A 27,819-nucleotide genomic window follows, 5' to 3' on the forward strand; every position below is an offset into this window, starting at 1 on the left:
GGCTGAATGTTATTCCATTATGTTCCAGGCTATTCTTAAAGCATGTCATATTGAGATGTTTCCCATGGGTTATCTCATATCATAGCATTTATTCAGAATTTTTAGGGAAACGTGACTGAAATCATCTGTTTAAAATATTTTTTTTAATGGTTAAGTTGTGCTATTTTGCATATATATTCCTTGGATGTGGATCAAAGGACCAAATTTATACCTGAAAAACAAATGCCGGAATGATTGCAGATATCCATGCGTATTACCTAATGGGGTAAGGGCTACTGAAAGTAAGAAGTATCAATGAAAATAATGTACCTCTTCAACTCTTTCATTGCTGGTTGGTCTTCTAATTCATTCCACAAACATTTATTGAACACCTATTGTGTTCCAGGCTCTGTTTTACATATTCCTGCTGGAATCGATGGACTCTTACCACGTACACCACGTAATTTGTTCACTCACCATTATACCAAACAAACTTCACTGTTGCGGGTCCACCCTGACACCATATCATAGAAGGTCTGATCTCCTATGTCTTTACACTGGGGAATAATTATCACGCGGAAGTTAAAATTATTTCCAAAGCACTATTGTGCGTCTGCAAACATAAGGCTGCCCGTCATACACTCATAGTTGGAAGTGAGCATTCTGAGAGAGAGAAAGCTCTATAGCAACAGCTGCTTCTCCTGATCTCCCCCAGACACGCTCCCAACAAGGCTTGCGGCTCAGGCATTGTGTCTCACATCTCACAGTGATGTTTATGCCGAAAAACTTTTTTCTTACAAAACGGAAAAAGAAAGTAAAGAGAAATGTTTTGGTAAAGACAAGCGTTCAGATGCATTTAATCTGTCTGCAGATCTTCCAACCAAGAAGCAACAACTACAGGCTTTGAACCTTCTCGTCATCCTCTTGCCCGATGCAAACAGAGACACGCTCAAGGTCAGCTGGATTCATTTATGTTAAATATCCCTCAGAACTAAACAGAGTAATTTTTCGTTATTTGTGGCAAAACAAAATGATGTTATCGTGGAGGTGTTAGTAGTTGTCTATAAGGAAAAGACCTATTTTTAAGGGAAGATGGTGAAAGTCTTTAACTCTTTATTAATTTATTAACCAGCTTAGTCATGTTAATGGTATCATTAGGCGTTTTTTTGATTTTTTTGGATTTTTTTTCAATTATAACATTTCTTCTACCAAAACAGGTGATTGAGGTTCATTTGTTAATAAAAACATGGGTGCATTTTGGTTTTTTCTTCTTTCTATTTTCCTGCATTTTCCAGATTTTATCTGGTGAGCATATACTAGTAAGGTGAAAATTGAATGTTTAAAAAGAAAATCCTAAGGCTCATCAAATATAGCCCACTGTTGCCTAAAAAGGTTACATTTGTTTGTAGTTCCAAGCAGTAGAGTTTGAAATGTTATAATGATGATTTTGAAATGTTTGGTTAGCCAAAAGATAGACCAACTCAAATAAATTCTAGTTATTTCTCTAATGGATTACCCTGAGTTTCTGATTTATATCATCATTTCAAAGTGATTTGGTCTGATATTCATATGATTAAATACCATTTACTATGTATTGTCAGAGGCTTTCATAATAATCAATGGATTGTTCCACATTGATTAATTTTCCTTAATGCAACCATTTATAGAGTAGTTAGAAAAGGTTTAATTATAAACTTTTATAAAAGAAAAAGAGAAATTTTAAAAATATAATTTAGAAAGAGCATCTCCCTTATGTTTTGTTGTTGCCTTAAAAAAATTGTTTTTATACAGGTAAGGGTGAAACCCTTGCCCATTTACCCCCTATGGTTCTTTCTATTTAAAACAAAAAAAATCATGTCAAAAAATTTCCTGTCAAGAAAACAAAACCACCAGTTGGTAAATCTTGGAAATGTCTTTCTGTACCTCATTAAGACTCCCTGAACTGAAGCTAGGTGAGCGAATTCCATGCCCGTGGAATGAATGTTAATACTCAACTTTTCTGGCTGAAGCAGTTGATGAGGATTGCTGGAATAAAAACACTGCATTGCTGCAGGAGAACTTCCAAAGAGTTAGTTAGTCCCTTTACTAAGTCAGAAAATAATCTTTCGCTTCACTGATTAACTGAATGAATAACTGAGAAGGCAGGTTATGTTTGGTTTGGTTTGGTTTGGTTTTGGAGACAGAGGCCAACTCCAGAAAGGGTTGCATTCAAACACTGTGTGACCAGGGCTGCTGGGTATGGGTGTGTAGACTGTGGCTGAAATAAGGACATGTGGCCCGGGATGAAGCGGGGACCGATTTTCAGTCTGTTCTCTGCTTGCCAGCCGTGCCCTTGACACAGGGCATCAACTACCTAGAAAGAGGAATTTAATCCATCTTTTTCTTTTTCACATAAAGGTGCCTGTCTGTGTGATGGCCCTGTGAATGACCAATATAAGGTAGAAATTGAAAGACATGATTTACTTAAAATATGCCTGCATTCAAATGAGTTCAGATAATTTTGGGAGGAAACGCTTATTTCGATATGGTTACTATTGGGCGAAGTTGGTCTAGAACTCATTCTTGGATTTTGCCTTTAAAGTCCCAGGCACATTCTTTTAAGACAAAATCTGTTTAAAAGTGTACTTTTTAAAATTTTAAAGTAGTTTTAATTTTAGCATGTAAGGTTACTGGGAGCACAATTGTATAAATAAGGTGGAAAATAGTTTCTTGGGGTAAAAAATTGGAAAATGCCAAACAAGTAATTTTACTAATTTACCTAAGCTTTAGTAGCTTAATTAGCCAGCTCTGGTGAAGGTTTCAAACAAAATTTCTAATAACAGAAACACCAAAACAACTATACCATATATAAGAGAATAAACCATCTAAATTTAGTTCTCTAAAAGAGAAGGGAAACTTCATCACAAGGTAATTTCAGGAAACTTAATGTGAACTTCCTCAATTTTTCCAGTCCTATTGCCGCTTTTTCCGTTGCCATTTGGAGGGACGGGATCATGTGCCTGATTTGTGTAGACTATTTCTACAGCATATCTAAGGGTTTGGAGGGACCATGTTAAATCCCATGTCCTGGTTTAAGTCTAGAGCAACAGGTGTCTTTAGGCAAGTTGCTTGACCAAGATTTTTTTTTAACCTTGGGTTATCGTGCATTTGGACCAATGATCATACCTACCTTTGACTTGGAGGAATAACAAAGACTAATGTTAAGATATCAGTGGGAAATTCATGTTAATATAATTATTGGCATGTGTTTATCCTTTTTGTAGTTTTAGGAAGTTCATTGTATACATGTATACATTTTCTTGCTTAATCCTGGCAGGCTAGGAGATTAATATTCCCATTTTATGAATGAGAAGACTTTAAAGAACAGGCATGCCAAAAGGTTTATCCTAAGATCACACGTAGCTAATAAGTAACTGTGCTAAGACTCAAACTGAGTTTTCAGAGACTGGGTCCAGTGATACTTATATAACACCAGACTGGTGATAGATACATTTTTTTTTTTTTTTTGCCACACCTCGTGGCACGTGGGATCTTAGTTCCCCGACCAGGGATCAAACCCGTGCCACCTGCATTGGAAGCACAGAGTCTTAACCACTGGACCACCAGGGAAGTCCTGGTGATAGATACTTTTAAGAAAGGACAGTTCTTATAGATCAGATGAAGAGACAATATATCCGAAGATGAAGTTCTTTCAGCAAAGGCTAGGTTAACATTTTATTAGTTTCATATCTACATATACACACACATATTCTAATATCCTGATAGTAATATTTAAATAACTTTATTGCATTACACCACATTTAAGTTGTTTATTACCTAATCTCTGCAATTTATGCTTGTAACGAAAGAGATACACTGGTCCCTGAATAATTATTCTGATCTCTGGAACAAAATTAAATATTTTTTCCAAACCTTACCAATTAATCTTTTGTCCTCATTTGAGAAGGTATTGTTTCTATATAACCTTATGCTTGGATTACAGTTTAACTTTGTGAGCACTGGACCAGAAATTAGATACATAAATCTCATTGTTAGATAGTAAGGCTATGCCTTTAGTTTGTTTCAAACTTTTAGGGGTCTATATAGTAGCTAAACTGGACTCAAGATCAAGCTGTTAGAGCTTATAGGAATTTTTTTCCCCCTGAAATCCTGTGAGAGATGAACACAGTTCTTTTGTTTTTGTTTTTCCATTTTGGCGTAGTTTATTTGAACTTTTTCAGGTAGGAATTTTAAGCTAAGTATGATAACCTGCTTCTTTTACTAGTTAAGAGTTCAGAAACAAAGCCAGATAGACAGGCAGTTAAATTCCTTCTCCACCATGTGCTTGCTCTGTGACCTCTGGTAAGTTACATCCATTCTCTTAGACGCTGTTTTCTCTGTATGATGGGGATCATTACGGCATCTATTTCCAGTCAGGATTAAGTGAGGTGATCTCTATGAAGTTCTTAAAACAGTGTCTCGCCTGTAGAGGTCATTGAATATCTGTGCAGTTATTGTTGTTAATGTTTTGGACCAAAATTGATTCAAGAAAGAAGGCAAAAGAAGAACTTAAAGCTTTATGCCCTAGCAGAAGGAAGGTGATCTAAGCTGCCGTGGCTTTTGTGGAGGGGCGCTCAGAGGACACATAAGTGTTGTCCATAGAGGTGGGAAGTGGGGGGCATCAAACTGAGCATAAACTAGCCTGTTCTGGTGAAAAGCTCCTTTTCGTTCATTCATTTTTTTGAAAAAAATTCTCTTCTCTTTGTCTCTATTTCCCCTCCTCCCCATCCCAGTCTCCATTCTTTTTGGATTTCAAGTCAGCCAGCTACTGAGTCCCTTAAAACAAACACAACTGAGATTGAACGAGCCTTTTTAATGGATTTTTTTTTTTTTAATATTTAGAGATAAAAGTACAGCACTTCCTGCAGCAAGTGAATACTCGTTTGATATTTTAAACTGTTTTTCAGTGCTCCATGGCTTTGATAGGCAGGCGGTCTGACCCTTCCCCATCCCTCTCCCCACCCACCGCCCAGCTCAGATGTGTGTCCTCTTGCCTCATTCCCCAGGGCCATAGTCCACAGCGGAAACACAGCACCAGCTCCGGGTGTGTTAACCAGTGGAGCAGCTTTGAGGACAAGGCCCACTGGATGTGGCTGGCTGACTGTGGTTATGCACAACTTATTTATTTTTTTTAATAAATAAAAATCCCATATGCTGCAGTGCCTTAATCTCTTATATTCATGTATAACACAGATCTCAAAGCGTTACTTCTGTTTCAGGCCCTGCTTGAATTTCTCCAAAGAGTCGTGGACAATAAAGAGAAAAATAAGATGACGGTCATGAACGTAGCAATGGTCATGGCCCCGAATCTCTTCATGTATCATACACTGGGTTTGAAGTCCAGTGAACAGCGAGAATTTGTAATGGCAGCTGGGATAGCTCATATCATGCACTTATTGATTAAGTATCAAAAACTTCTGTGGACAGTAAGTATATATTTTCAAGTTCTGTTAATGAGTGATGATATCTAGATTCTGAAGTCTTTTTATTGTTATAGTCTCTATAAAAAGGTAACCAATATAGGTGATTTCAAATGCAGTTAAAAAAATTGATGTCTACTTTTAAATATCTCAGTTTTTAAAATGCCTACATGATTAAGTGTTTCAATTTGGTAACTTCTAAAATATTTTATTTTTGCTAATGGAATTTCTGAGGATTATTTTTTCCTGGATTATTGCTAGGTACCTGTCAGCTCTTGTTTATTGGTGAGTTTTTCTTTCTTTTTTGACAGGAGAGGCTAGCTGGTTATTAGAAGGGTCTATAGGTTAGTTGGAGGCTAGGTTGTAGATAGGTGGCTGCTAAAGGGACCAACTGCTGAGTTCGTGGTGCCTAATGCCTGTCACCCCAGACAGTCTCCAGTCCTGGCGTAGAAGATGGTCACTATGTCCTTGAACTTCACCAAACCTCTTTTAAAAAATTAATTAATTAATTAATATTTTGGCTGCGTTGGGTCTTCGTTGCTGCGTGCGGGCTTTCTCTAATTGCAGCGAGCAGGGGCTACTCTTCATTGTGGTGCACAGGCTTCTCTTGTTGCAGAGCACGGGCTCTAGGTGCACGGGCTTCAGTAGCTGCAGCACACAGGCTCCGTAGTTGTGGCTCGCGGGCTCTAGGGCGCAGGCTCAGTAGCTGTGGTGCACGGGCTTAGCTGCTCTGTGGCATGTGAGATCTTCCCGGACCAGGGCTCGAACCTGTGTTCCCTGCATTGGCAGGCGGATTCTTAACCACTGCACCACCAGGGAAGTCCCCAAGCTTCTTTTTGAACTTTACACGGTGGGTGGTAATTTTCATCACCTGGATGCTCTGTACACATGGTAGGTAATATGATGAGTTTTTTTCCCACAGGTTTAATGAATGGCATAGTCTTATCAAATAGACAGAGCCTTTACTTCTCTCCAAATATAAGAAATAAAGATAATTATTTCTATAGTTTAAAATTGTACTACTTCTTTTTCCTCCCCAAACTTAATTTCTTTTCTCCATAGATTCCCAAGTTTATTGTCAACCAAGTGAGGAAACAAAACACTGAAAATCATAGAAAAGATAAAAAAGCCATGAAGAAATTGCTGAAGAAAATGGCTTATGACCGGGAAAAATATGAAAAGCAAGATAAGAGTGCAAATGATGTAAGAAAAACTTGAAGATATATGTTTTTATACAGATTGCAGTACTGTTTTTAATATCTTATATACAACAAAGGATTTTGAATGTTTTTGTAGGATGAATTTCTGCACACTTAGTAGGCTCTGGTACTATATATAAGTTAAAGGCATCAATAATGGTAGCTCTGCTCCTATTAGTACTAATGATCAATACGGATAGTTGCACAGGTCTTGGTGACTCAGCATGTGAGCTGTTGTTAAGGAACAAAGGAAGATAAGAAGACAGGAATGTCTCAGCACACACCCACCCACACATAAACACACAGAGGACTCTGTGGAGATTCCAGTTGCCCACTAAATGTGTAATGTTTAGTAATTAAAGAGTCCCGTGTGTGAACCATTGACCTTTTTTCCTTCAATTTTCTCATCTGTAAAATGGGGGAAAAAACTAACCCAGATAAACAAATAGGTCAGTATTGGTGTAGTGCCTGAGATCTTTCCTAGACTTCAGTAAGTCCTTAAAGTGTCTTAATTGGAACTTAAGAATTTGGAGAACGTTATGTTGGAATGCAGAAAATTAAAATATTTCAAAAAAGGGATACTTAACTCTTAGTATTCATAAACTTCTGTAAGAGTATAGTGAGAACTGGGTTTAAAATAATGAAATATACATGAAAACACATTCAGAAGAAGTGAGTTACCAAAGCTCTAACTTAAGATCATGAAATGCAAGGGTTTCTATTGTTCTATTTATGGTGAAGACACCCCTCCACCACCAGCACCACCATAGAGGTTCCTCAGTTACATGCTGACATCTTGTGGAATAATGTGGAAATGCAATTATCAGCCTTTGATTTTTCTGCTTTGGCCTACTTAGGGATCCAGTAATCACACACAAAATTTTTTTCTCCTTTATTTATTTATAGCTCTCACTCTTACAAAATAGCATTTTCCTAGCATTAAACTTTTTTTGGTCAATTTCAAAGTATCTTTAAAAGCATAAAATTTAATAAGTGGGAATTGTACATAGTGTTTATATTTTTTGAGAAATGCTATACAGGTTAGAAAGGGTTTTTGAGATATCATTCTTGTTTAACTGAGAATGTTCTATTTATTACCTCTAAAGACATTATGAATACGTGAACCTCTTCTCTTTTGTAGCCCTGATTATTCACATTAACTTAGGTGACTTTATATCCTTGTCTATTTAATAAGACCATTATAATGTGATATTCTGCGGAACAGTGTGTATCTCAGAAAACAAAATTTGTGCTGTACCTTTTTAATAATAAGTCCTTAGACAAAAATTTAAATGTTACTTTTTTTGGAGATGGAACGTTTAAATAATTTTGTCATTTATAGAAAAATAGCATTAACTTGGATTTCTTTAGTTTGTACTTTGTGTTAAATAGAGGAGAGCTGGTCTGAGAATTATGTCTGGACTAGTTAGAAGTTGTATTGTCAGTTTAAGGCTTGGGATTTAAGCCTGGATTTAACTCTCAGTTTCATCATGTATTAGGTGTCACTTAATCTCCGAGTTTTGGTGTTCCCTGCTGAGAAATTCAGCGATTATTCTGACAAAATACTAGTAAGAGCCTCCTTGGTGCTGAAGCCCCACTTCCTGTTAGGTCTTCAGAGGAGATGGGGCTGCTGCTCCCCTGCAGGGAGCCAGAGAGGGATGTAGGAGGGTTGAGCTCAGAAGTGCTAGAGGTATGTGATGGAGACTGACCTGGGGACCCTGGGCTATCAGACAGGAAGTGGGCATCAGAGGGGCTTCACCAGAGAGTGGAGCGGAGGTGTGAGAAACACATGTCAGGTGTTAAGTCTCCCTAGCAGAGGCGCTTCCTGTAGAGTGGTCACCATCGGTGATGGTGGCCCACAGTGGAGGTCATGTAGCTCGTCATTTCGGTTGAAAAAGTTTCATCAATTGCCAGAGGTTTTTTCCAAGCTGCTATCATTTTCTTAGGGAGAAAAAATATACCCAGGAAACAATTACAGAACAACAAAGAAAGTAGAAGATAATGTCAAATACTATGGTAATACAAATACAACTAATCAGTTTTCTACATAGGCTTCCATCAGTTGCCAGAATGTTAACTCGAAAAGATTTAGCATGAAAGTCTGGACTTCCATCTTGACTTGACAGTTTGGAGGTGGGAGCGTCCTCATGTCCCCTTGCCGTAGGGGACCTGTTTCGTGCGGGGTAACGATTGCCTGGATCCAAGTAGCAGCTCTTGCCTTTGGGTGGAACGTGAGCCATCTACGTTTCGATAAACTGTCCCCTCCCACACTGTCCCCACATTTTTCTTGTTGGTTTGTGTTTCTTGACTCTCCCCACAAATCATTTGAATGAAACTGGCATGTTTTTTATTTGTTAAACGACTCTTTGATGTGTGGAATTGACACTTAGATAGGGAAGATCATAATTTCAACCTAGGGCCTGTTGAGTGTGACGTGTGTGTTGGATATCTAAGTGGGGAGGACTGAGGGTGTTTGGAGAGAAAATTCGGTCATCCTGGCCAGTGAGGTACATGGAGGGGCAGGGGCAGAAGGAAGGCGGGAATGGGGCTCAGCGGGGAGCCAGGCTTCTATTCTGTATGCGGCAGGGAACTGCTGAAAGCTGTGACCCCAGCAGTTACATGATTATATTTGCATTTTGGAACAGCTGTTATGATGGCAGGTGAGGGATACATTGGAGGAGTGTGAGAGAGGAGGTTTGGTAGGAGACGCCAGCTAATTTCATTGTTGATGGGAATATATAAATTGGTAGAATCCCTCTGGAGAGCAGTTGGCATGTGGCAAAATCTTGAAAACCATGCTCCTCATTGGACTTAGAAATTCCTTCAGAGGGGATAATCAGATGGGCATGCAAATAGTTATGCTTAAGCTCATTGCCATTTTCTGTATACTGGCCAAAATTAGAAATAATCCAAAAGGATAGAGGTGGTTAGTTAAATATGTTATGGCATACCTATGTAATGAAATACCATGAAAATGGACAAGTGTATATATTGGCATTGGAATATATTTGTAATATGTTGAAAGAAGAAGTTACAAATCAGTGAATAGTTCATCGCTGTATTTGTAAGGGGTAATAATTATCGTTATTTTGAATGCTCACCAGAGGTCAGGTATGCTGCTAAACATTTTACCAACATTTTATTTAATATTCATAGTAGTTTAGTTGGAGTTTATTATTAAAATAGTCTCATTTTTTTTTACAGATCAGGAAAGTGAGTCTCAGCAATGTTAAGTAACTTACTTAAGGTTATCTAGATAGGAAGTGGTGGAGCTGGAATTTGAAACCAAGTGTATGTGACTTTAAATCCAGGTCTCTCTACTGTTATCCTCTCTTTCCCCATAGAGCACAGAAAAACTCCATCCCCAAATCCTGGGCTTATGTATAGTAATAAAATTGAACATGTATTACTGCCATGATTAGATATGTTTAATATATAGCTTTAAAAACAGTTCTGGGTTGAGCTAAGGCCCAGCAATGGGAATGGAAAGAAGTGTTGAATGTGAGCCAGTAAGACCCATATCAGTGAGATGGTGAAACTGATTAGATGTAAGGAATGTGCAAGAAGAAGGAATCTAGAATGACTTGCTGATTTTACCTTGGGTGATTTTATCATCAAGATAAAACATCCAACAAAAGGAACAGACTTTGATGAGATAGTCAGTTTTTGGCATTTGGGGTTGACATGCCTTTGTGAAAGTTGGCTACGTGGGCCTGAAGCTCAGAGGGTGGCCAGAGCTGGAGGTGTGCATTTGGGACCAACATAGAGATTGTAGTTGAAGGCACAGACTGGTTCCTGTTACACAAGTGGATATATGGGGTAAGAAATCAAAAGGGCAAAAACACCAATATTTAAGAAGTGGGCCATGGAAACGGAACTGGCAGAAGAGGCCAAGAAATAATAGGAAGTAAGAGGAAGTTGAAGATTGTAGTGTCTTAGCCCCCCGGGAGAAGAGTAAAGTAATGGAGCTTGATCAGTAGTACCAAATGCTACAGAGAGGTTGAGTAAGGTTAGCCTTGGATAAGAGGTCCTCTAGATTTTGCATTTGAAAGGTTAGTTGTGACTTTCTCCAAAGCATTGTCTGTGACGTTGATGGAAGAAACCATAGTTTCTAGGGATTGAAATGTGAAAGACAAGAGATTATAGATCATGAGAATTCATCAAGGTAATATTTTTTTAAAGCACTCTGTATGCTATTAATGCTAACTATATATAATTGGGCATTCATGTTATTAAGACATGCTTGACTAGGTAAATTAATAGTTTGAATCAGGTTGTAAGGGACACACTCAATCTACTTAACAAGACCAATGTTTATAATGACTGCAGCATATTAATTGTTTGGTACAAATGTGTATTTCTTAAGTACTAATGAGACTTATCTATTAATTACAGCAAGAGGAAACACTTGGTGAAAAATAACATAATTGTAGACTATTTGAAAATAACCATTTTCTGATAGCCTTCAACTTGTAGTTGGGAATGATATCTCACACGCACACGCACACGCGCGCGCACGCACGCACGCACACACACACACACACACACACGACATCAAACACCAGGAGTCATTTGGCTTGATATAGCCCTAGCTTTGCCATTAACGAGACATTAATGGCAAATCATTTTCTCTCTCTGGGTCTCAGTTTCTTCTATAAAATGAGAGTAAGACCAGATTAATAGTGTTTAACCAGAAGTATATAATAGGGGCTTCTGTGGTATTCTTTTAAAAAACAAAAAGCAAAAAACCATGCCTGGGCTGCTTCCCAGACCCACTGAATCAGGATCTCCCAGAGCAGTACCTGCACATGTGTATTGTATAAAAACTGTCAGGGTAATTTTTCCCCCATTTGCTGTATATGTGTTTGTGTGCACACATATTTAATTTTATTATGGAATTTTTCTAACATACACAAAGATAGAATATGAACCTCCATAAACCCATCACCAATAATCACACATATTTTTTTAATCCTGTCCCATCTTGTCTTCCACACCTTTTTTCCTTTTAGTATTTTTAAGGAAATCACAGACCTTTCATCATTTCACCCGTAATTACCTCAGACTGCATCTCTGTCTAAAAAGGATCTAGGGCAGCTTTGATGAGCATCTGGTTATGAATTGCTGAATCATGCAGGTTTCAAGTCCACTGTGGACTTAGATCTGTGTGATTTTTCTTCTGTCATTTAAGCTTACCTCTGAAAGTAAAAGGAAGCTGTACATTTATGAGAGAGCGTGAGCACAAAGTGGGGCTCTGTGAGATTCTGTGAAATAAGCCAAGCTGCTCACCACATCTGCCCTCATTGTAGAGGGAACAAAAGTTCTCTCTTCCTAAGGTGGGCTTCAGTGTTAACTCGGGATGATCTGCTGGTCACACCCTTAATTAACAGTTGAGAGCTTGAGCTTTAGAGAGCTTACATGACTCGCTAAAAGTTCCAAAATGATCTGGTAACATTTTTAGGGTTTTGGACATGGAAAAGAAATCTGTTTCTCTCATCTTCTGCCATTCTCCAGAAGAATCCTGGAGTTGGCAGCAGTGCGGTGTAGACTCTGGGTCGTTTGTGGCCGAGGTTGTGTGTCTAGTCACAGCTCTGTTTAGAATTCCATCTCTGGTTTCACTTAACAGCTCTGACCCAGAGCATTGTCGCAGGTACAGTTTCAAGCATCTGCTTTAGGTCTGGAAACAGTGTCTGGATCTACTTGGAGACCCATGTGGAAAATCAAATTACAATATCAAGCACAAAATCTTGTTTCTTTTTTAGACATTCTCTGATTTTTTTTATAGTACTTAAAAAATACCATATTAAAAGAGAAAAATATCAGAACTTATTTCATTGTCAGTTAAGTGATTATTAATTATAGAAGTTACTTCAGACCCTTCTTTCAAATTCTCTGAATCTGTAAGTTGGATAAAAGTTTAAGCATTTGGATAACAAAAGCCCAGTTATAATCAGAACAGACAGTTCAAGACAACAGAGAACGACTTCTGTATCTCCACCTCCAAGTGATGAATATGCCATTTTAGTTTAAGATACCCTGCTAAAGTGTCCTTGTTAAATTTTCTAAAATGTGTGTTATATCTGGCCTTTATTTGAGAAAGTTATATGTCCAATTTGCCCTTTTGAAGATAAAAGGTTTTTTTGTAGTATTAAAAATGTCAGCTTTACATTTAAATTAGCTTTTAATTTAAAAGAAGAAATTAACATTTCTCCTAAGGGTTTGACATTAAATTTATGATCTCTAGAGTGTAAAAATATGAGCAACACAGTATTTATCTACACCTTTTGAGAAAATACTAAAATCATTGTTTATTTTACCAGATAGTAAGAACTAAAATCCTATTTTTAAAAATATACTTTAGTTCAATGTGTAAAACATGTGAGGGCCGTATGAGATCATTTTCTCTATTTTAACAGTCTTTGCATGCATAAGAAATTAACTAACATTTTGTAAGTTGTAAGATCCTTTGTGACTAATTTTTAATGGCATGTTAGTCAAATACTGCTCTTCTCCAGTCCTGCTGTACATCATAAAACTTCAGCTCACAAGCACACCAAAGAAATTTAAAAGTAAGGGACAGAGTCACAGCTGTTAAGGCAAAAAAAAAAAAAAAAAAAAAAAAGTGAAATAGGAAGGTTACAAAGACTATACTACTCACAGACTTAGTTATTTTTATGGCTCAAGCTAAGAACAGACGGTTTGGCTTAATGATCAGGCATGTTGTGTCTATTCAAAGCTTGGCAGCTCAGTGTAATTAGCATACTAATAGCTTTAGTATTTGATACACCATGATCCTGGAGCTTAATAGTAGTTGTCATACACTATTTAAATGAGAGCTTTGACATCATTTATTGTTTATCATCTTTAGTAAATATCATTTGGCCACCCTTGTCAAGAAATCCAGGGAAGGGCTTCCCTGGTGGTGCAGTGGTTGGGAATCTGCCTGCCAATGCAGGGGACACGGGTTCGAGCCCTGGTCTGGGAAGATCCCACATGCCGCGGAGCAACTAGGCCCGTGAGCCACAATTGCTGAGCCTGCGCGTCTGGAGCCTGTGCTCCGCAACAAGAGAGGCCGCGATAGTGAGAGGCCCGCGCACCGCGATGAAGAGTGGCCCCCGCTTGCCGCAACTAGAGAGAGCCCTCGCACAGAGGCGAAGACCCAACACAGCCAAAAATAAATAAATAAATTTATTAAAAAAAAAAAAAAAAAGAAATCCAGGGAAAACTTTCCAGAAACAACTTTAAATTTTTATTTATTTATGGCTGTGTTGGGTCTTCGTTTCTGTGCGAGGGCTTTCTCTAGTTGCGGCAAGCGGGGGCCACTCTTCATCGCGGTGCGCGGGCCTCTCACTATCGCGGCCTCTCTTGTTGCGGAGCACAGGCTCCAGACGCGCAGGCTCAGTAATTGTGGCTCACGGGCCTAGTTGCTCCGCGGCATGTGGGATCCTCCCAGACCAGGGCTCGAACCCGTGTCCCCTGCATTGGCAGGCAGATTCTCAACCACTGCGCCACCTGGGAAGCCCCCAGAAACAACTTTTAAACACTTCATCTTTAACCATTACACATTACCAGTTAAACTAATTTCTCCTCCAACAGCAAAGGGCAGGGTAGATTCAAGTTGAGTCAGGCTGTTAATCTTTTTATTGTTGTGAGAATTTAGATGGGATGTATTACCACAGAAATTAACACTCTGAGAATTGTTACTATCTCACACACACACACACAAACACAAACATATACACATGCACTGAGGGGAAGGGTGTGGGAAATGTTTAATTTCATAGCCATAAAAAACCTGTACACACGCCACTCCCCATATGCTGGCAAAAGCCAAAATACAACAATTACCTGACTTTTCACATACGCATGAGAACTCTCAAGTGCCCTCAGAAGCTGGTACCTGGGCCTCTTCCTTCTAAACTAACAATCAGAGAGACTCCGGATTCCTGTGTCAGATGTGGTGCTATCGGGTACATCCCCTGACACCACCCTGATTTCAATGCTGTGTTTTACAAGAAAGCATGGCCATACTCTCCAAAATATGATCCCTGACCTCATTTACAAAGTATAGGCCATGGTCATATTGTTAGGGGTCTTTAGTTGTTCATGAGATGCCTTGGGGGAAAAGTGGCTGCATCCCCAAGCAGGTGCATGCTAATGTTGGTTACTCTCTGCAGGACCAAATGACTGAATTATCCCTTGTAGCATCTTTAATTCCTTTCTTCTATTCTCTTTCCCTCCCTGTCTTTTCCCAGTAGCAAGGGGAGTAGTAGTACCATGTGGTAGATAGAAGCAACTTAACTTGTTTCTTTCAGACAGTATTCCTAAGACTATTTTCTGCTATTAAGGAAAATACTCATTGGTATAGTTTATTTTATTCTGGAGAAATTTTACTTTTATTAGCATACTATTTTTAGAGAGAAATTATATATATATATATTTTGTTTGTTTGTTTTTGTTTTCTTTTGTTTTTTTTGCTGCGCCGTGCAGCATGCGGGATCTAGTTCCCCAACCTGGGATTGAACCCGTGCCCCCTGCATTGGGAGTGCAGAGTCTTAACCACTGGACCGCCAGGGAAGTCCCCAGTGAGAAATATTTTTGAGTGACTCGTGTAATCAGTAAACATTGATAGATGGCTACAGATGTGACTCAGATATGTGGCATGTAACTACAATACAGGTGTCATATATTAGGATCTCCATCATAAAAGGGATTCAGTGGAAAGAGGAAATTCCTCTTGATTCTATGGAGTCAGAAACCCTCCACGGAGTGTTTCATGCGGTTTGAGGTGTGTGAGTTGGGCCTTGAAAAATGGATAGGTAGCAGGGGATATTTCAGAAGGAGAGGAGAACATATGTAAAGATAGGAAGGCATGGTGTTTGTAGTGAATTTTGACTGTCCTTTTTTATCCAAAGAATGGAATATGCCACAAGGAATAGTGGGGGAGGCAGGGAGCAGAGGAAGGTTGCTATATTCCTGAACTCTTTATGGCAACATATTATTTTTCTGGATCATTTTGCTTGTATAACTCATTTATTGTAGACCTTCTATATATAAAAACTTAATCATATCAACTTACTTCACTTTAAATGTCAGCATACGTTTGCCTGCCTTTTTTGATATTCTAGGGTTGTATAAGATGTAATTATGGAAACAGTTTTTGCTGCTATTACTTTCACCAAAGAAAGCCTCTATGTAAGGATATTTGGCACTATGACTTGAGCAGAATTTCCTAACTTTTAAATCAGCATAAAGTAGATGTCGATCTGCAAACCCCAACCTGCTGTTTAGGACCCTCCTATAGTATAATAATAACAATAGACTAACAGAATCCAAAATACCGATACTTGTTTCCCTGAGTAGACAAGGTGGATTGGATTTTGTGAACACAGACTCAGTGCTTCAACTGTTGCTATTACAGTTTTCGCTCCAACATTCGAGTTGTCAGGCCCAGCTTATTGTTTTTCACCTCCTATGAGGAAACAGTTGAGGCCAGGACAGCAGGCAGAATGGCCACAGCAGGATATAAGCTAGAGATGAACCCCAAGGGAGAAGTGCGTGTAGCGTAATCCCTGAGTTATAAGATACTTCATTGATTGAATAACTGCTTTGGAAAAAGGTAACAACACTACCACGTGAAATGCCCCATCCATTGTAAGAAGCAGCTCATTTTTCAAAATGTTACAAATGAAAATAAAATCTGTCTTAGAATCAAGGAAAAAGGCAAATTAGACCTGTAAACTAGAGGCGAGGTGGAGGTCAGAGACTAGATAAGGTATCAGGCCAAACTACAAGCCCCAGAAACTGGAAGTCAACAAACCAACCCAAGGGTCCAGGCTGGATGGGAGAGATGGAGCAGGAGGTGAGGGGTCTGGGCACAGCTTGGGATCAGGACGTCCTTTAGGGATTGGATTGAGCTCAGTATCCCCAGGGAGAGGAGTCGTACAAGGCTGCTAGGACTGCAGTCCCTCGTCTAGTCTAGCAGGATGGTGAGCGGGCAGCACCACGTGCTTTGTCTTTGTCTGGCTTGGAGTGAGTGCACCCTTTGGGGCTTCGCCGAGTGGTCAGGTGAGGGCGCAGGCTGTGTCTACAGGTTGAGCATGTGTTTGTAGCCTTCAGGGAACGAAGCCATTGTCGTATGCAGTCCTTTTCTCCCTTGATAGTCCTATGCAGTATCGCTTTTCTTTGTTCTTCCCGCACTACATCTCAGATGTTACTGAGAAGCAGTCTTATATCTTTTGGGGGCACCTGCGTTTTTATGCAGCCCGATCTAAAAATCATCTTATTTTTGTTAAACGTTGAAAAGAATCACGTTAATTCCATCTGTGGTATATTTATACTTCGTTTAAAAAAAAAAAATTCAAGACCATATACATTTAAAAATGATAATATGAGCACAAAAATAATATTGTGCAGCAAAGGACTTGTGTCTTATTTATTTACTAGGTAAGTAGACTTAGCACAATGCCTGGTACTTAGTAGATGCTTAGTAAATTTTGGTTGAATTAAACAGGGTGTTTGTAGTGTTTAAAGCATTATGTTTAAACATAATTTGTGCATGCTGTTTGGTCTAAGATCTGTTCAAGAACATATGGTTATAAATAATAAATTAGTATTTATTTTAGCAGAACCGTTAGGAGTTAATTAAGCCTAATATTTTGAATGCCATAGTTGATATTTTGATATTACAATCCTCAAAATCTTTCTCTGATAACCTTCCAAATACATAAAATGTTCTTAACGTCTGTGGGCAAAGGATTTAGAATGGGTCATGTCACGTTCAAAGCATGCGGTCACAGTGTGTGCTCATCAGCCAAGTGAGGGGCAGACATAATAAAAGTGTATTAGAAAAGTGTGTTTCATTTATTTTAATACTCTCAGGGACAAAAATTTTTGTGAAATTTTGTGAATGTGCAGAAATATTTTTTAAAATGCATACATTGCAATAGCATGCAAAGTAACTTCTTTCTGATTCAATTTCATAAATTGCTACATGAAGAAGCACCCTCTAGTAGATAACACTCAGAAATCAGCACTTAATATGGCAGTAATGGTTATTGCTGTCATTCTTTACATCTTTAAAAATAATTAAGCATTACTGCACAGGCATTATGAAGTTCCCCTATCACCATTAAGAGGATATTTGAGGTTTGATGTAATTTAGCAAATTACATTATATAGTAGTTAAGGTTTTTATGTAGTGAAGTAAAATGCGTAGTAGTTAAGCACACTTACCGTATAATGCATTGTACAGAGTTACATGTTCCAGCTGCTGCCAGCTTTGTTCCAGTGTCATTATTGCTTTGCAGGCTGACGTTCCTCAGGGAGTGATTCGAGTGCAAGCTCCCCATCTTTCGAAAGTTTCCATGGCAATACAGCTAACTGAAGAACTCAGAGCCAGTGATGTACTTGCCAGGTTTCTCAGCCAAGAAAGGTAGAGGCCTGTTTTGTTTTAATTATTCCATGGTATAATTCACTTGCTCTCTCTTTCCCTCCCCTCTTTTTTTTTTTTTTTTTTTAAACTATGGCTGGTGTGAGGGCTTAAAAATGTTGTCTTCCCGGCAGAAAACAAAAGCAGACTTAACAATTAGACTGTTGGAATGAGTTGAGTTCATCGGGTGTAGTTTGTGTTCAAGCGGAGCCTATTTCAAGCAGGAGGTCTGCGCACTCCTTCACTGTGCCTGCTGTGGGCTTGGTACATGACGCCACTCAATATTCTCTCCAGAATGTGGTGATTGGAGGTTAATTAGTGTGTGTAGGCTGTTAGGAAAATCACTAATTAGGATACAGTGGGATTAAAATAAACAAAAGGTACAACTTCTTCTAGGAAATATAATGAATACAAAGAAATGCTTAAATTTTAAAACAGAAGGTATGAAGAATCGAGAGGGGACAACCGGTCCCTGGAGCTCTGAAGCCACCAGGACAAAGCACACTATCCTCAGTAGGAACGACCAAGCCTGCCCCTCTGTGTGCAGCTGGTGGGGCAGGAGGAGTCCTTTGAAGGTCATTGGCATCCCTCCCATGTACACTTTCAGAGACATTTTGCGATATCTTTTCTTGAATTTTAGGGGTTTGAACAGGGTATAGGCATTTCAGTGTTCAAATTCTTATTTTTAGCTAAAATTATATTTTAATGCTTCCTCCCCTCGTTTCCACTCATTGAAATAAACAAATCTAATTTTTTTTTTCTTTTAAAGACAGGGACATCAGGGACGTTGGCCTCTTATCTTCTGTATACTCTGTCTCCCATAGAATTTCATCTCCTCAGTCTAACATTCAACTTTTCTGCCAGAACTTCTCCAATTTTAATACAGAACTACATGTATTTAATACGTGTCTGCTCTGTCTACGGCTCTCTGCTAGATGTTGGAAGGGTTATAAAAAATATTTTAAATTGTCTTCCCTCAGGGTTTGTAAATTGGGAGAAGAGATGAGCCCATGCAGTTAACAGATGGTGATGAAATAAAAGAGTGTCTTATTGCTAATTCTGGGCTTTCAGTAAGCCAGCATAAACTTCCCTCTCAACCATGCTCTGAAGGAAGTATTATCTTACTTCTGTTATACTGATAAGAAAACCAAGACTTTGCAAGGTCATGCGTTACATAGGTGGTGGAGTAGAGCTGAGTTCTAAATCTGTGGCTTCTGTCCCCCAAGGAGGTCCTTTAACCCCTCTCCATACTGGCTCGAGCGCCTAGAGGCTATCATGAATCTGGGGGCTATTGGTGCAGAGTCTGGGACTAGATGGATTTTGGGGGGATTAAAGTCCTGGGCCAGTTGGAATTTTGGGGGATTAAGTTCTGGGAGCAGTTGGAATTTCTTGGATGTCTTTGCTCCCTAAAAGTTCTCTCCACTTCAAGGGAGTCAGTCCACTTCCTCTCTACTCCCTGTGGTGACCAAGTAGATGCCATTCTTCCCACCGGGGATGACTTCCCACCCTCTCCCAAAGGGTGTACTTGAAGATCTGGCCAGACTTCAGATATAAGCAGCTCTTCCAGGCTAGACATGGTTTAATTTACACAACGTTTACTTGCAGGACCCAAGTGCTCAATTTAATCTGTACTTGTGTTCCTCTACTTGTAGATGATACAAGGTGTGACTCTGAAGTTGTAGGATATATTCCACTCTGATTTCAATATTTAGGGTAGAGTAGGATAATAGTAGGCATATTCTTATAAGAAAGCACCAGTTTTGTGACAATTGCCATTTGCATATTTGGATTTTCTGTTTGTGGTGCTTTGCTACCCCCTTAAGTGGAATCCCTTCTTCTACCTCCCCCCTTCTTGCCATCCTGCTCCACCCAGAGGGCAGTCTGATAAGCATCTTGGTCCGTTTGCCCTTTCCCCCCCAGTCCTCAGCCCTTTCCCTTATGCTTGGGGATGCCGGAAGCAGACGATCTGGATCCAAATACCAGCTTTTCCTGAATCATCTTAGGCTAGTTTTTATAATCTCTATAAGTCTCAGATTCCTCATAGTAAAAGTGGGCCTACATTATAGCCTTGTGATAATTAACTGGGAAAATGACCGTGAAACACATAGCATTATCTGTCTGGGCCATCTAATAAGTGAAATTCTCTGTAAGTGTTTATATGTATCTTCTTTCACCACTTTCCCCGCCTCCCATTTGCATTCCACTTGTATAGGGACAGTGGGAAACCCTACTTCCCTCCATCCTTTTCTTCCCCTTCTTTCTCTACTGAAGCCAAGAACACATGAATGACATAAAATAAATGCCCCATGCGTTCACCAGTCTTTGATAACGACTGTTGTCTTTTCTCCATGGATTTGTTGATTAGTATGAAGCGAAAGCTCATGTATACCAGGAAATCCAGTTCAGGTTCCTTTAAAGTGGAATAAGAACATAGATACTCAAGAAGCAATCTGAGAACAATATCTGACTAGAATTATTTTTTAGTCTGCCAAAACATTCCACTTGGTTTTCATGAAATAATGACTCTTTTTATACTCTTAGTTTATCGGGTTATGTACTATATTAAAAATGAAAATATAATTATTACATTATTTATTTTCAAGAATAAGCATACGCCAGTTTGAACACGAAGTGAATTGCCTCTTGGTCAGGATACAGCTTAGCAGGGCGGCTCTTAAGCATGAGGGCGCCCATAGCCCTGAGCAGTCAGTGTGTCATGGACAGCAGAGTAGATGGAGCTGGATAACCAGATGAGCCATTAAATGGTTGGTTAGGAAAGCCTCTACGTACTTTGTTTTCCTAACGGTTTGGATAAAAGTCAGACCTGGTTTTCTCTTCTCAGTTCCAGGGAGTGTGTCCTCAGGGTCTTCTGTCAGTGGTTCACAAATCTTTCTGTGCATCAGAGTCTCACTAGAGAGCATTTAAAAACCACATTCTCGGGCTTCATGGAGACATATTAAATCAGAGTTTCTAGAGCCCTGGATCTGATTTTTAGCAGGTTTCCCAGATATAGAGATTTTTGTAAACCACTGAATTGTACCCATTTTTATTGTTTGAACCTAATGTTCTGGAGAGTTTATTCTTTGCGGAGTATAAACCTGTACGTGCATCCTACTTGTAAAGTCTTCATAATGAGTATTTGCTTCTGTGTTGAGTGTGTGTACCTCCCGTATTTGGACGGTCAGCACAGGGAGGTTTATGAACCACGTCCTAGTCTTTATATTCATCTTGCGGACTATTAGAGCGGTCAGCACAGCAAACCCGTGATAAATACCTATTGAATAAATACAATGTGAGAACTAAGGTGGAAACGTTACTTCTTAGAGTTTTATGAGGACCTTTTTGGCCCCTATGCAAAATAGATGACCATATTAATAATTTTATTGGCAGCTAAAATGTTGTTACTTTTCTTTTTAACTTTACCAATTTAGATACTGATTTATTATTTCACCTTCAGATGTACAATTCCATTTGTTTATTTTAATCTACAGGCGTGACATTTTTATTACCTATTCAGCACATTTAACAGATGGGAAAATACAAACGTGTAGATAATTACTGTATGTCTAAGTTATGAATTTTCCATGCAAGCTAGAATTCCCCAAGGACATTAAAGTGATTTACTTGCAAGCTGTCTGATGATGCAACTAATCAGTTTGTTTTATCCCTAGTAGTGGGGTTGCCCAGACTCTCAAGAATGGGGAAGTTTTTTTGTATGAAATTGGAGGAAATATTGGTAAGCGCTTTTTTGTTGTTGCTATTTATTTATTATTTTATTTATTTTTGGCTGCATTGGGTCTTCGTTGCTGTGCGCGGGCTTTCTCTAGTTGCGGCGAGCAGGGGCTACTCTTCGTTGCGGTGCGCCGGCTTCCCATTGCAGTGGCTTCTCTTGTTGTGGAGCATGCGCTCTAGGTGCCTGGGCTTCGGTAGTTGCAGCATGCGGGCTCAGTAGTTGCCGCACGCAGGCCCTAAAGCGCACGGGCTTCAGTAGCTGTGGTGCACGGGCTTAGTTGCTCTGCGGCACGTGGGATCTTCCTGGACCAGGGATTGAACCTGTGTCCCCTGCACTGGCAAGTGGATTATTAACCACTGCACCACCAGGGAAGTCCCGGTAAGCACATTTTTTAAATCTTGCATTCCATATGCAGATTTGACATTGCCAATGGTTATTATTTATATCTTTGGGAGAGAAAAAGAAATTAGAAGTAAAATATAGCAAACTGTAGATAGTTGATGAATATTGTGGGTTTTTTTTTAGTGATCTCACCTTTTTGTTCTGGCTCTTTAGAGCTTCTTTGTACAGATGCCCATCTATGTGGAACCTGAGCCAAAGGCAGTTTCCCTAAAATAGGAATAACTTCTAAAATGGTTAATGCAGTTTTTCAAAACTTTTTTCTTTTTTATACACTGATGGCACATCTTAATAAAGGAAGTAATTGAGCTCATTTAAGACCAAGATGACACTTTTATTATGGTACAGTACTAGATATATTTAGTGAAAGCAGAAGTTATTTTTGCCATTGTTGATTGCCTACTAAATAATATATATATGCATACATAAACATATTGTTAGCTTATGGAATAGAAATAAGATAAATGGATTAGTTTTGACCATGTCTCATATTTTATTTTCCCACGTGGAATTATCAATGGGTTGTACTCATCTTCTTATTAAAATTCAAAATAAGCTTTTTCTCTTATTTTGACCTTTAAAAAGGTAAGAGTGAAATTGTCAACAAATAAATGAAATGGTGTTTAATTCAAAATAGTAATTGAAAATATTTTAAGATAAGTTTTTAGAAATTTTTTCTAGGACTTAAAATTTTTAGTAAACATTGAAAGTTGAATACAAGAATGTGAAGACTCCTAAAAATTTAAATAAACCACAACTCCCCTAGAACTCTGTATTGTTAACTCTATTAATCAAGATTAAGTGTTAGAAAAAAAAAAGATTAAGTATTAGTATATTTGATTTTGCATTTTGCTATTAGATATTGGGAATTAAGCATGGTTTCTTACTTAGGTCAATTCAAAACTGTTGCCACTCTTAATAAAGGTGAATAAGCTTTTAAGGAACCATTTAAAAGCCCATCACAGAATTTTCAACTTCCTAAATTAATTTGAAACCTGCACATTTAGAGAAGAACTACTCAGTCGACTTTTCCAATATTTGGCCAAGCCTTCTAATATTATGGGAGACAGGAAAAAATGAGAACTATTTCGAAGCGTAAGACTTCAGAGTTAAACCACTAGGCTTAAAGTTAAAATTGCATCCCTATCTCCCCACTGTATTAAACTGATGCAACATCTCTTTACTAGGGGAACGCTGCCTCGATGACGACACTTACATGAAGGATTTATATCAGCTCAACCCCAACGCTGAATGGGTTATAAAGTCAAAGCCATCATAGAAGTCTTACGCTGCAAATAACCGCAAGGACTCCCTTAGTCATATTTGCTGGGTCAAGAGTGTAATTAAAAGAAACAGTGGGACACTTTTATTATTCAGATGTACCTGACTCTTGAATAGTGACACACTCAAGCTTTAAAAAGTTATAGATTTGTGCTGCTGCCAGATTATGTTAATTATTATTATTCATATTATTATTAGAAAACATCTCTGGAGTGAGAAGAAAGGGGCTTATTTAGCTTGGAGGCTATTTTCATACACTCTGTGGAATGTGTCCAGAAGTGACATCATTTTTTTTTAATGTGAAAATATACTCTCTTCCCTCTCTTTTTTTCTCCTAAAATAATACATACAGTAATATATGCTTTTTCACCTTTCTCTCCTCCTGACATCTGCCTTCCCCCAAATGGGTTTACTTTTCAACCAAAAAGGTAACAAATACCAGGTATGGCAATTTGTAAAGACAGTACCTCTTAAACCAGACTGAATTCAACAGTATTCCTGTCTCTATTGAATGTTAATATTTATCTCTTTGAATCATTTGTTCAAGCAATAGCATCCCACTTCTTCCCGCTGTATCACATGAAGTGATTTGCATTTTTTTTCAGTTCATCTGACATATGTGCACAGAACTGTATCCACTATCAAGAAAATAGAACTGTCAGAAACTGCCAATTATTACTGCACCATTTAAGACTTACATACTCAGAATAAATAAAAAATATCCATGTGGAATAACTGGATTATGGATAACAAGAGAGTGAAAGCCAGATCACTTCACGTATGCTGTACTCTTCTAAATGAAACTTAAAAAGTCATAGCTGGCTTTACCTGTTGTCATATTAACAGTACAAATATGCATGATTGTATGATCCAGTAATTGTTGAGAATGTATTCTGCTGAAAGAGGGATTTTTTTTTTTTTTTTTTTACTCATAAATAAGTCAACAGTAAGAGTTATTCTCCTGGGTATGACACAGTCATATGAACAAGCTTTTGTTTGTGTCCTTATTTTAAATAATCAGAGCAGATTTATTAAAATGCGGTGGAAAGGACTATTCCCAGGGATTTTAATGCACAAACCATATTGTGAAAAGAGATGAGCCTCTGTACTGTAAATAAGAGGAATGAAGTGAGAGAGAAATGTTCAATATTTTTTGAGTTTAGAGTGTAGTAAATAAAAGGTGATGTAAATAAATGTTGCACAACTGTGTTTATGATACTTTTATTAGGACTTTAGGAAAAATTGCACATTCTCAGAAGCTCTTGATGTCACTCTAATTAGGAGGGAAAAATGCTGCTAATGAGAACAGTCGCAAATTTTAATTACAAGAGCAGCCTGTGGATATGATCACTTAAATATCTTTGTGGTGATTTGTGCCATTGCTTTTTTATTTAAAAAATTTTTATAATTAAATGCATTTTTCTAAATTATCTTCTCTTGGAATTATTACTTTTAACCCTATCCGTTCATGAGTATAATAATGGACTATTTTTGTTTTTGTTAAAAGCCATTTCTACTCTTTTACTGTTCCTATTTATTGTTCCTGTGTAATTTTTAAAGTGGGAAGACACGTGGGAGATTTAAACTTGTTTCCTTTCTTTTTTTTTTCCTTATGCAAATTTCTATTCTTTAGGATTTTTCAAAACACACTGTATTCTATTTCTGATTTTGACAGTATATATTAATTTCTCAGCTGGTAAAATGTTTTATTAATATTTTCATTTAATGAAGACAGTTAACAATATAAAAGCAGAATCAAGTGCTTAAAGCATTTTAGGGGTGCCCAACTTAAATAAAAGACAGGGGTGAATATGATTTAGATAAATGCCTAAAGCATGTGTCAACTAATTGTCACCACATTTACTACTCACGGCAGGGAGTGGGGAGACACAAGAGGCTTTTGATAATGAAGAAGTAGCAGATCTTGGTAAATAAACATGAAAATGCCATTTTATTTGAGTCCTTCTTAGAACTCATGACCTGCGTTCATTGACATTGAACAGTAAGTACTGCATTTAAATAACCGAGAAAAACATCTGTCTACACTTATAAAAGAGGAGAAACTTTAAAGTGTATAGTCTCAAATATAAATGCCCTTGCATTTTCCCAAATGCCTTTTCTGTAATTTTCTTTTCTTCTAGTGAATTTTAAATCTCTGGGTAGATTAGTTTTTATTCGTTTGTATGTGAGGGAAAATAAAAACAACAAATATATTTGCTTTGCCTCTCAAATATCCTAATTCTTAAGTTGCTGGTGAAACACAGAGAGCTGGTATTTATAGAAAACTGGTTGCCCTGTTAATGTTTTGGAAGTGCTTCCTCTTTTCTGAAGGAGGTTATTATGAGTCTTTACAATTGCACAATATTTGCTTACTGCTGCTATAGAATTCAGTGTAAACTCCTTGCTAGCACTCTTTGGGAAAAGCAGTTTATTTTACTGACTTTATGGGATTTTTCATTACTATCTTTTCCTACTTTTCAGATTAGACTGGTTTGTACTTTCTTCCTCACTGTCCTGATTTCTCACCTTTTGATCAGTAGGTGGCACTGTTGGTCAGGAATTCCTTCGCAGCTAAACTTGGAAGTTTTGAAAGTGAACCTGAGTTCAGAGTATGCGGTTAAGACTCAGTGCCAGGCATCTGCAAGACAATTAGGTAAGAACAGCCTGGATCTCTCTCTCAGATCCCTGATTGTGAAAATTGTAAATGATAATTCCAAGGTTTCTATGTTCAGTCTGTTAGTCTGCTTTTATCCTTAACTTGTTGAGTGGAAAGGGAGGGTGGGAGGAGGGTTTTCTGAGTCACAATTAAATGTTTTTTAAAATTAATTAATAATTTATTTATTTTTGGCTACATTGGGTCTTCGTTGCTGTGCACAGGCTTTCTCTAGTTGCAGCGAGCGGAGGTTACTCTTCGTTGCGGTGCACGGGCTTCTCATTACAGTGGCTTCTCTTGTTGCGGATCAACGGCTCTAGGCACACGGGCTTCAATAGTTGTGGAGCGTGGGCTCAGTAGTTGTGGCTTGCGGGCTCTAGAGCGCAGGCTCAGTTGTGGTGCACGGGCTTAGTTGCTCTGCGGCATGTGGGATCTTCCCGGACCAGGGCTCAAACCTGTGTCCCCTGCATTGGCAGGCAGATTCTTAACCACTGCACCACCAGGGAGGTCCCACACAATTACATGTTTTGGCAATGTCTATTTCAAGCAGAAGGATCATGATAAGAGGAAGACAGTGAACCAGGAAATTAAAAAGAGAGATGTCTAAGAGGACATAATAACCTCTCTCTTTAGTGTGTATGTGCTTGTTTCTTCATTCAACAAATATTTATTGGGTACCTACATGTATGTGCCAGGCAGGCTCTACCCTTGAGGTACATCAGTGAGGAAACGAGCTCTGCTCTTACATTCCAGTGGAGGGAGACAAATAATTAAATACAATGAATTAATAAGTACAGTCAGCCCTCCATATCCAGAGGTTTCAAGGATCAAAAATATTCGGATGTTTTCATGAATCCTCTAGATGTTTGAGTCAGGAGAAGGCAGGGAGGCAACTACGAGAAATCTGCCCTTTTTTTATTCAGCATCTGAGGACTGCAGCTGCAGAGGGAAATTACTCAGTAAGGCAGAGGGCGTGTCCTGGCTTAGTAATAAAACAGTTTAGTAGTAAAGGCTCAGATATTCCATACATAAAACACTCCAAGCAAGGTTAATGGGCAAGTGTAGACTCATTCAGCTGATCCAAATGAGAACAGATTCAGTTATTACAGGTATGAAAGCCTCAAGAAATTATCTTTTTGCAAAAGAAATAGTAAATGATTTAACAGTCCCCATATATGTTAATGTTGCAAATGTATTTGTATCATAATATGTAACATAACTGTGTAACAAAAATATCTACAATAAATCTTTCAGTATTAAAAAAATATGTATTTGGAAAAAAAAGAATCCAGAAGTTCCAAAAAGCAAAATACATTTGCACACTCTGGCAACTATTTACATAGCATTTTTATTGTAGTAGGCATTTTAAGTAATCTGGAGATGGTTCCAAGTATATGGGAGAATGTGCACAGGTTATATGCCAATACTGCACCATTTTATATAAGGGACTTGAGCATCCATGGGTTTTGGTATCTGCCAGGGTCCTGGAACCAATCCCCTGCTGATACGAAAGGATGACTGTAAATAAAATTATATGGTATGTTGAAAGGATGGAAATACAGTGGAGACAGAAAAAGGATGAGCAGGGAATGGGACAAATAATGGAGGGATAGGCTCATTCCAGTAGTAAACAGGGGGTCTCACTGAACATCTAAAAACTGAGCCAAAGACTTGAAGGAAGTAAG

The 27,819-nt window shown here is 38.4% G+C and overlaps 1 protein-coding gene across 2 annotated transcripts in view; it reads left to right on the forward strand.

The window, feature by feature from the left end:
* The window catches only part of ARHGAP18 (Rho GTPase activating protein 18), a 126,201-nt gene extending 101,290 nt beyond the window's left edge, over positions 1-24,911 (forward strand). Inside the window, exons 10-15 of one of the 2 annotated variants that reach the window (XM_082474664.1) lie at positions 851-933; positions 5,238-5,444; positions 6,501-6,641; positions 17,947-18,071; positions 21,740-21,804; positions 23,388-24,911. In XM_082474664.1, the coding sequence (XP_082330790.1) occupies positions 851-933; positions 5,238-5,444; positions 6,501-6,641; positions 17,947-18,071; positions 21,740-21,804; positions 23,388-23,479 (713 nt within the window). In that variant the 3' untranslated portion in view covers positions 23,480-24,911. The remainder of the gene's footprint in view (positions 1-850; positions 934-5,237; positions 5,445-6,500; positions 6,642-17,946; positions 18,072-21,739; positions 21,805-23,387) is intronic. The other variant, XM_082474665.1, reaches the window with a different exon arrangement.
* Positions 24,912-27,819: the final 2,908 nt, after the last annotated feature.

This window comes from Balaenoptera physalus, assembly GCF_965194825.1.
Source record: "Balaenoptera physalus genome assembly, chromosome: 9".
Lineage (NCBI taxonomy): Eukaryota > Metazoa > Chordata > Mammalia > Artiodactyla > Balaenopteridae > Balaenoptera > Balaenoptera physalus.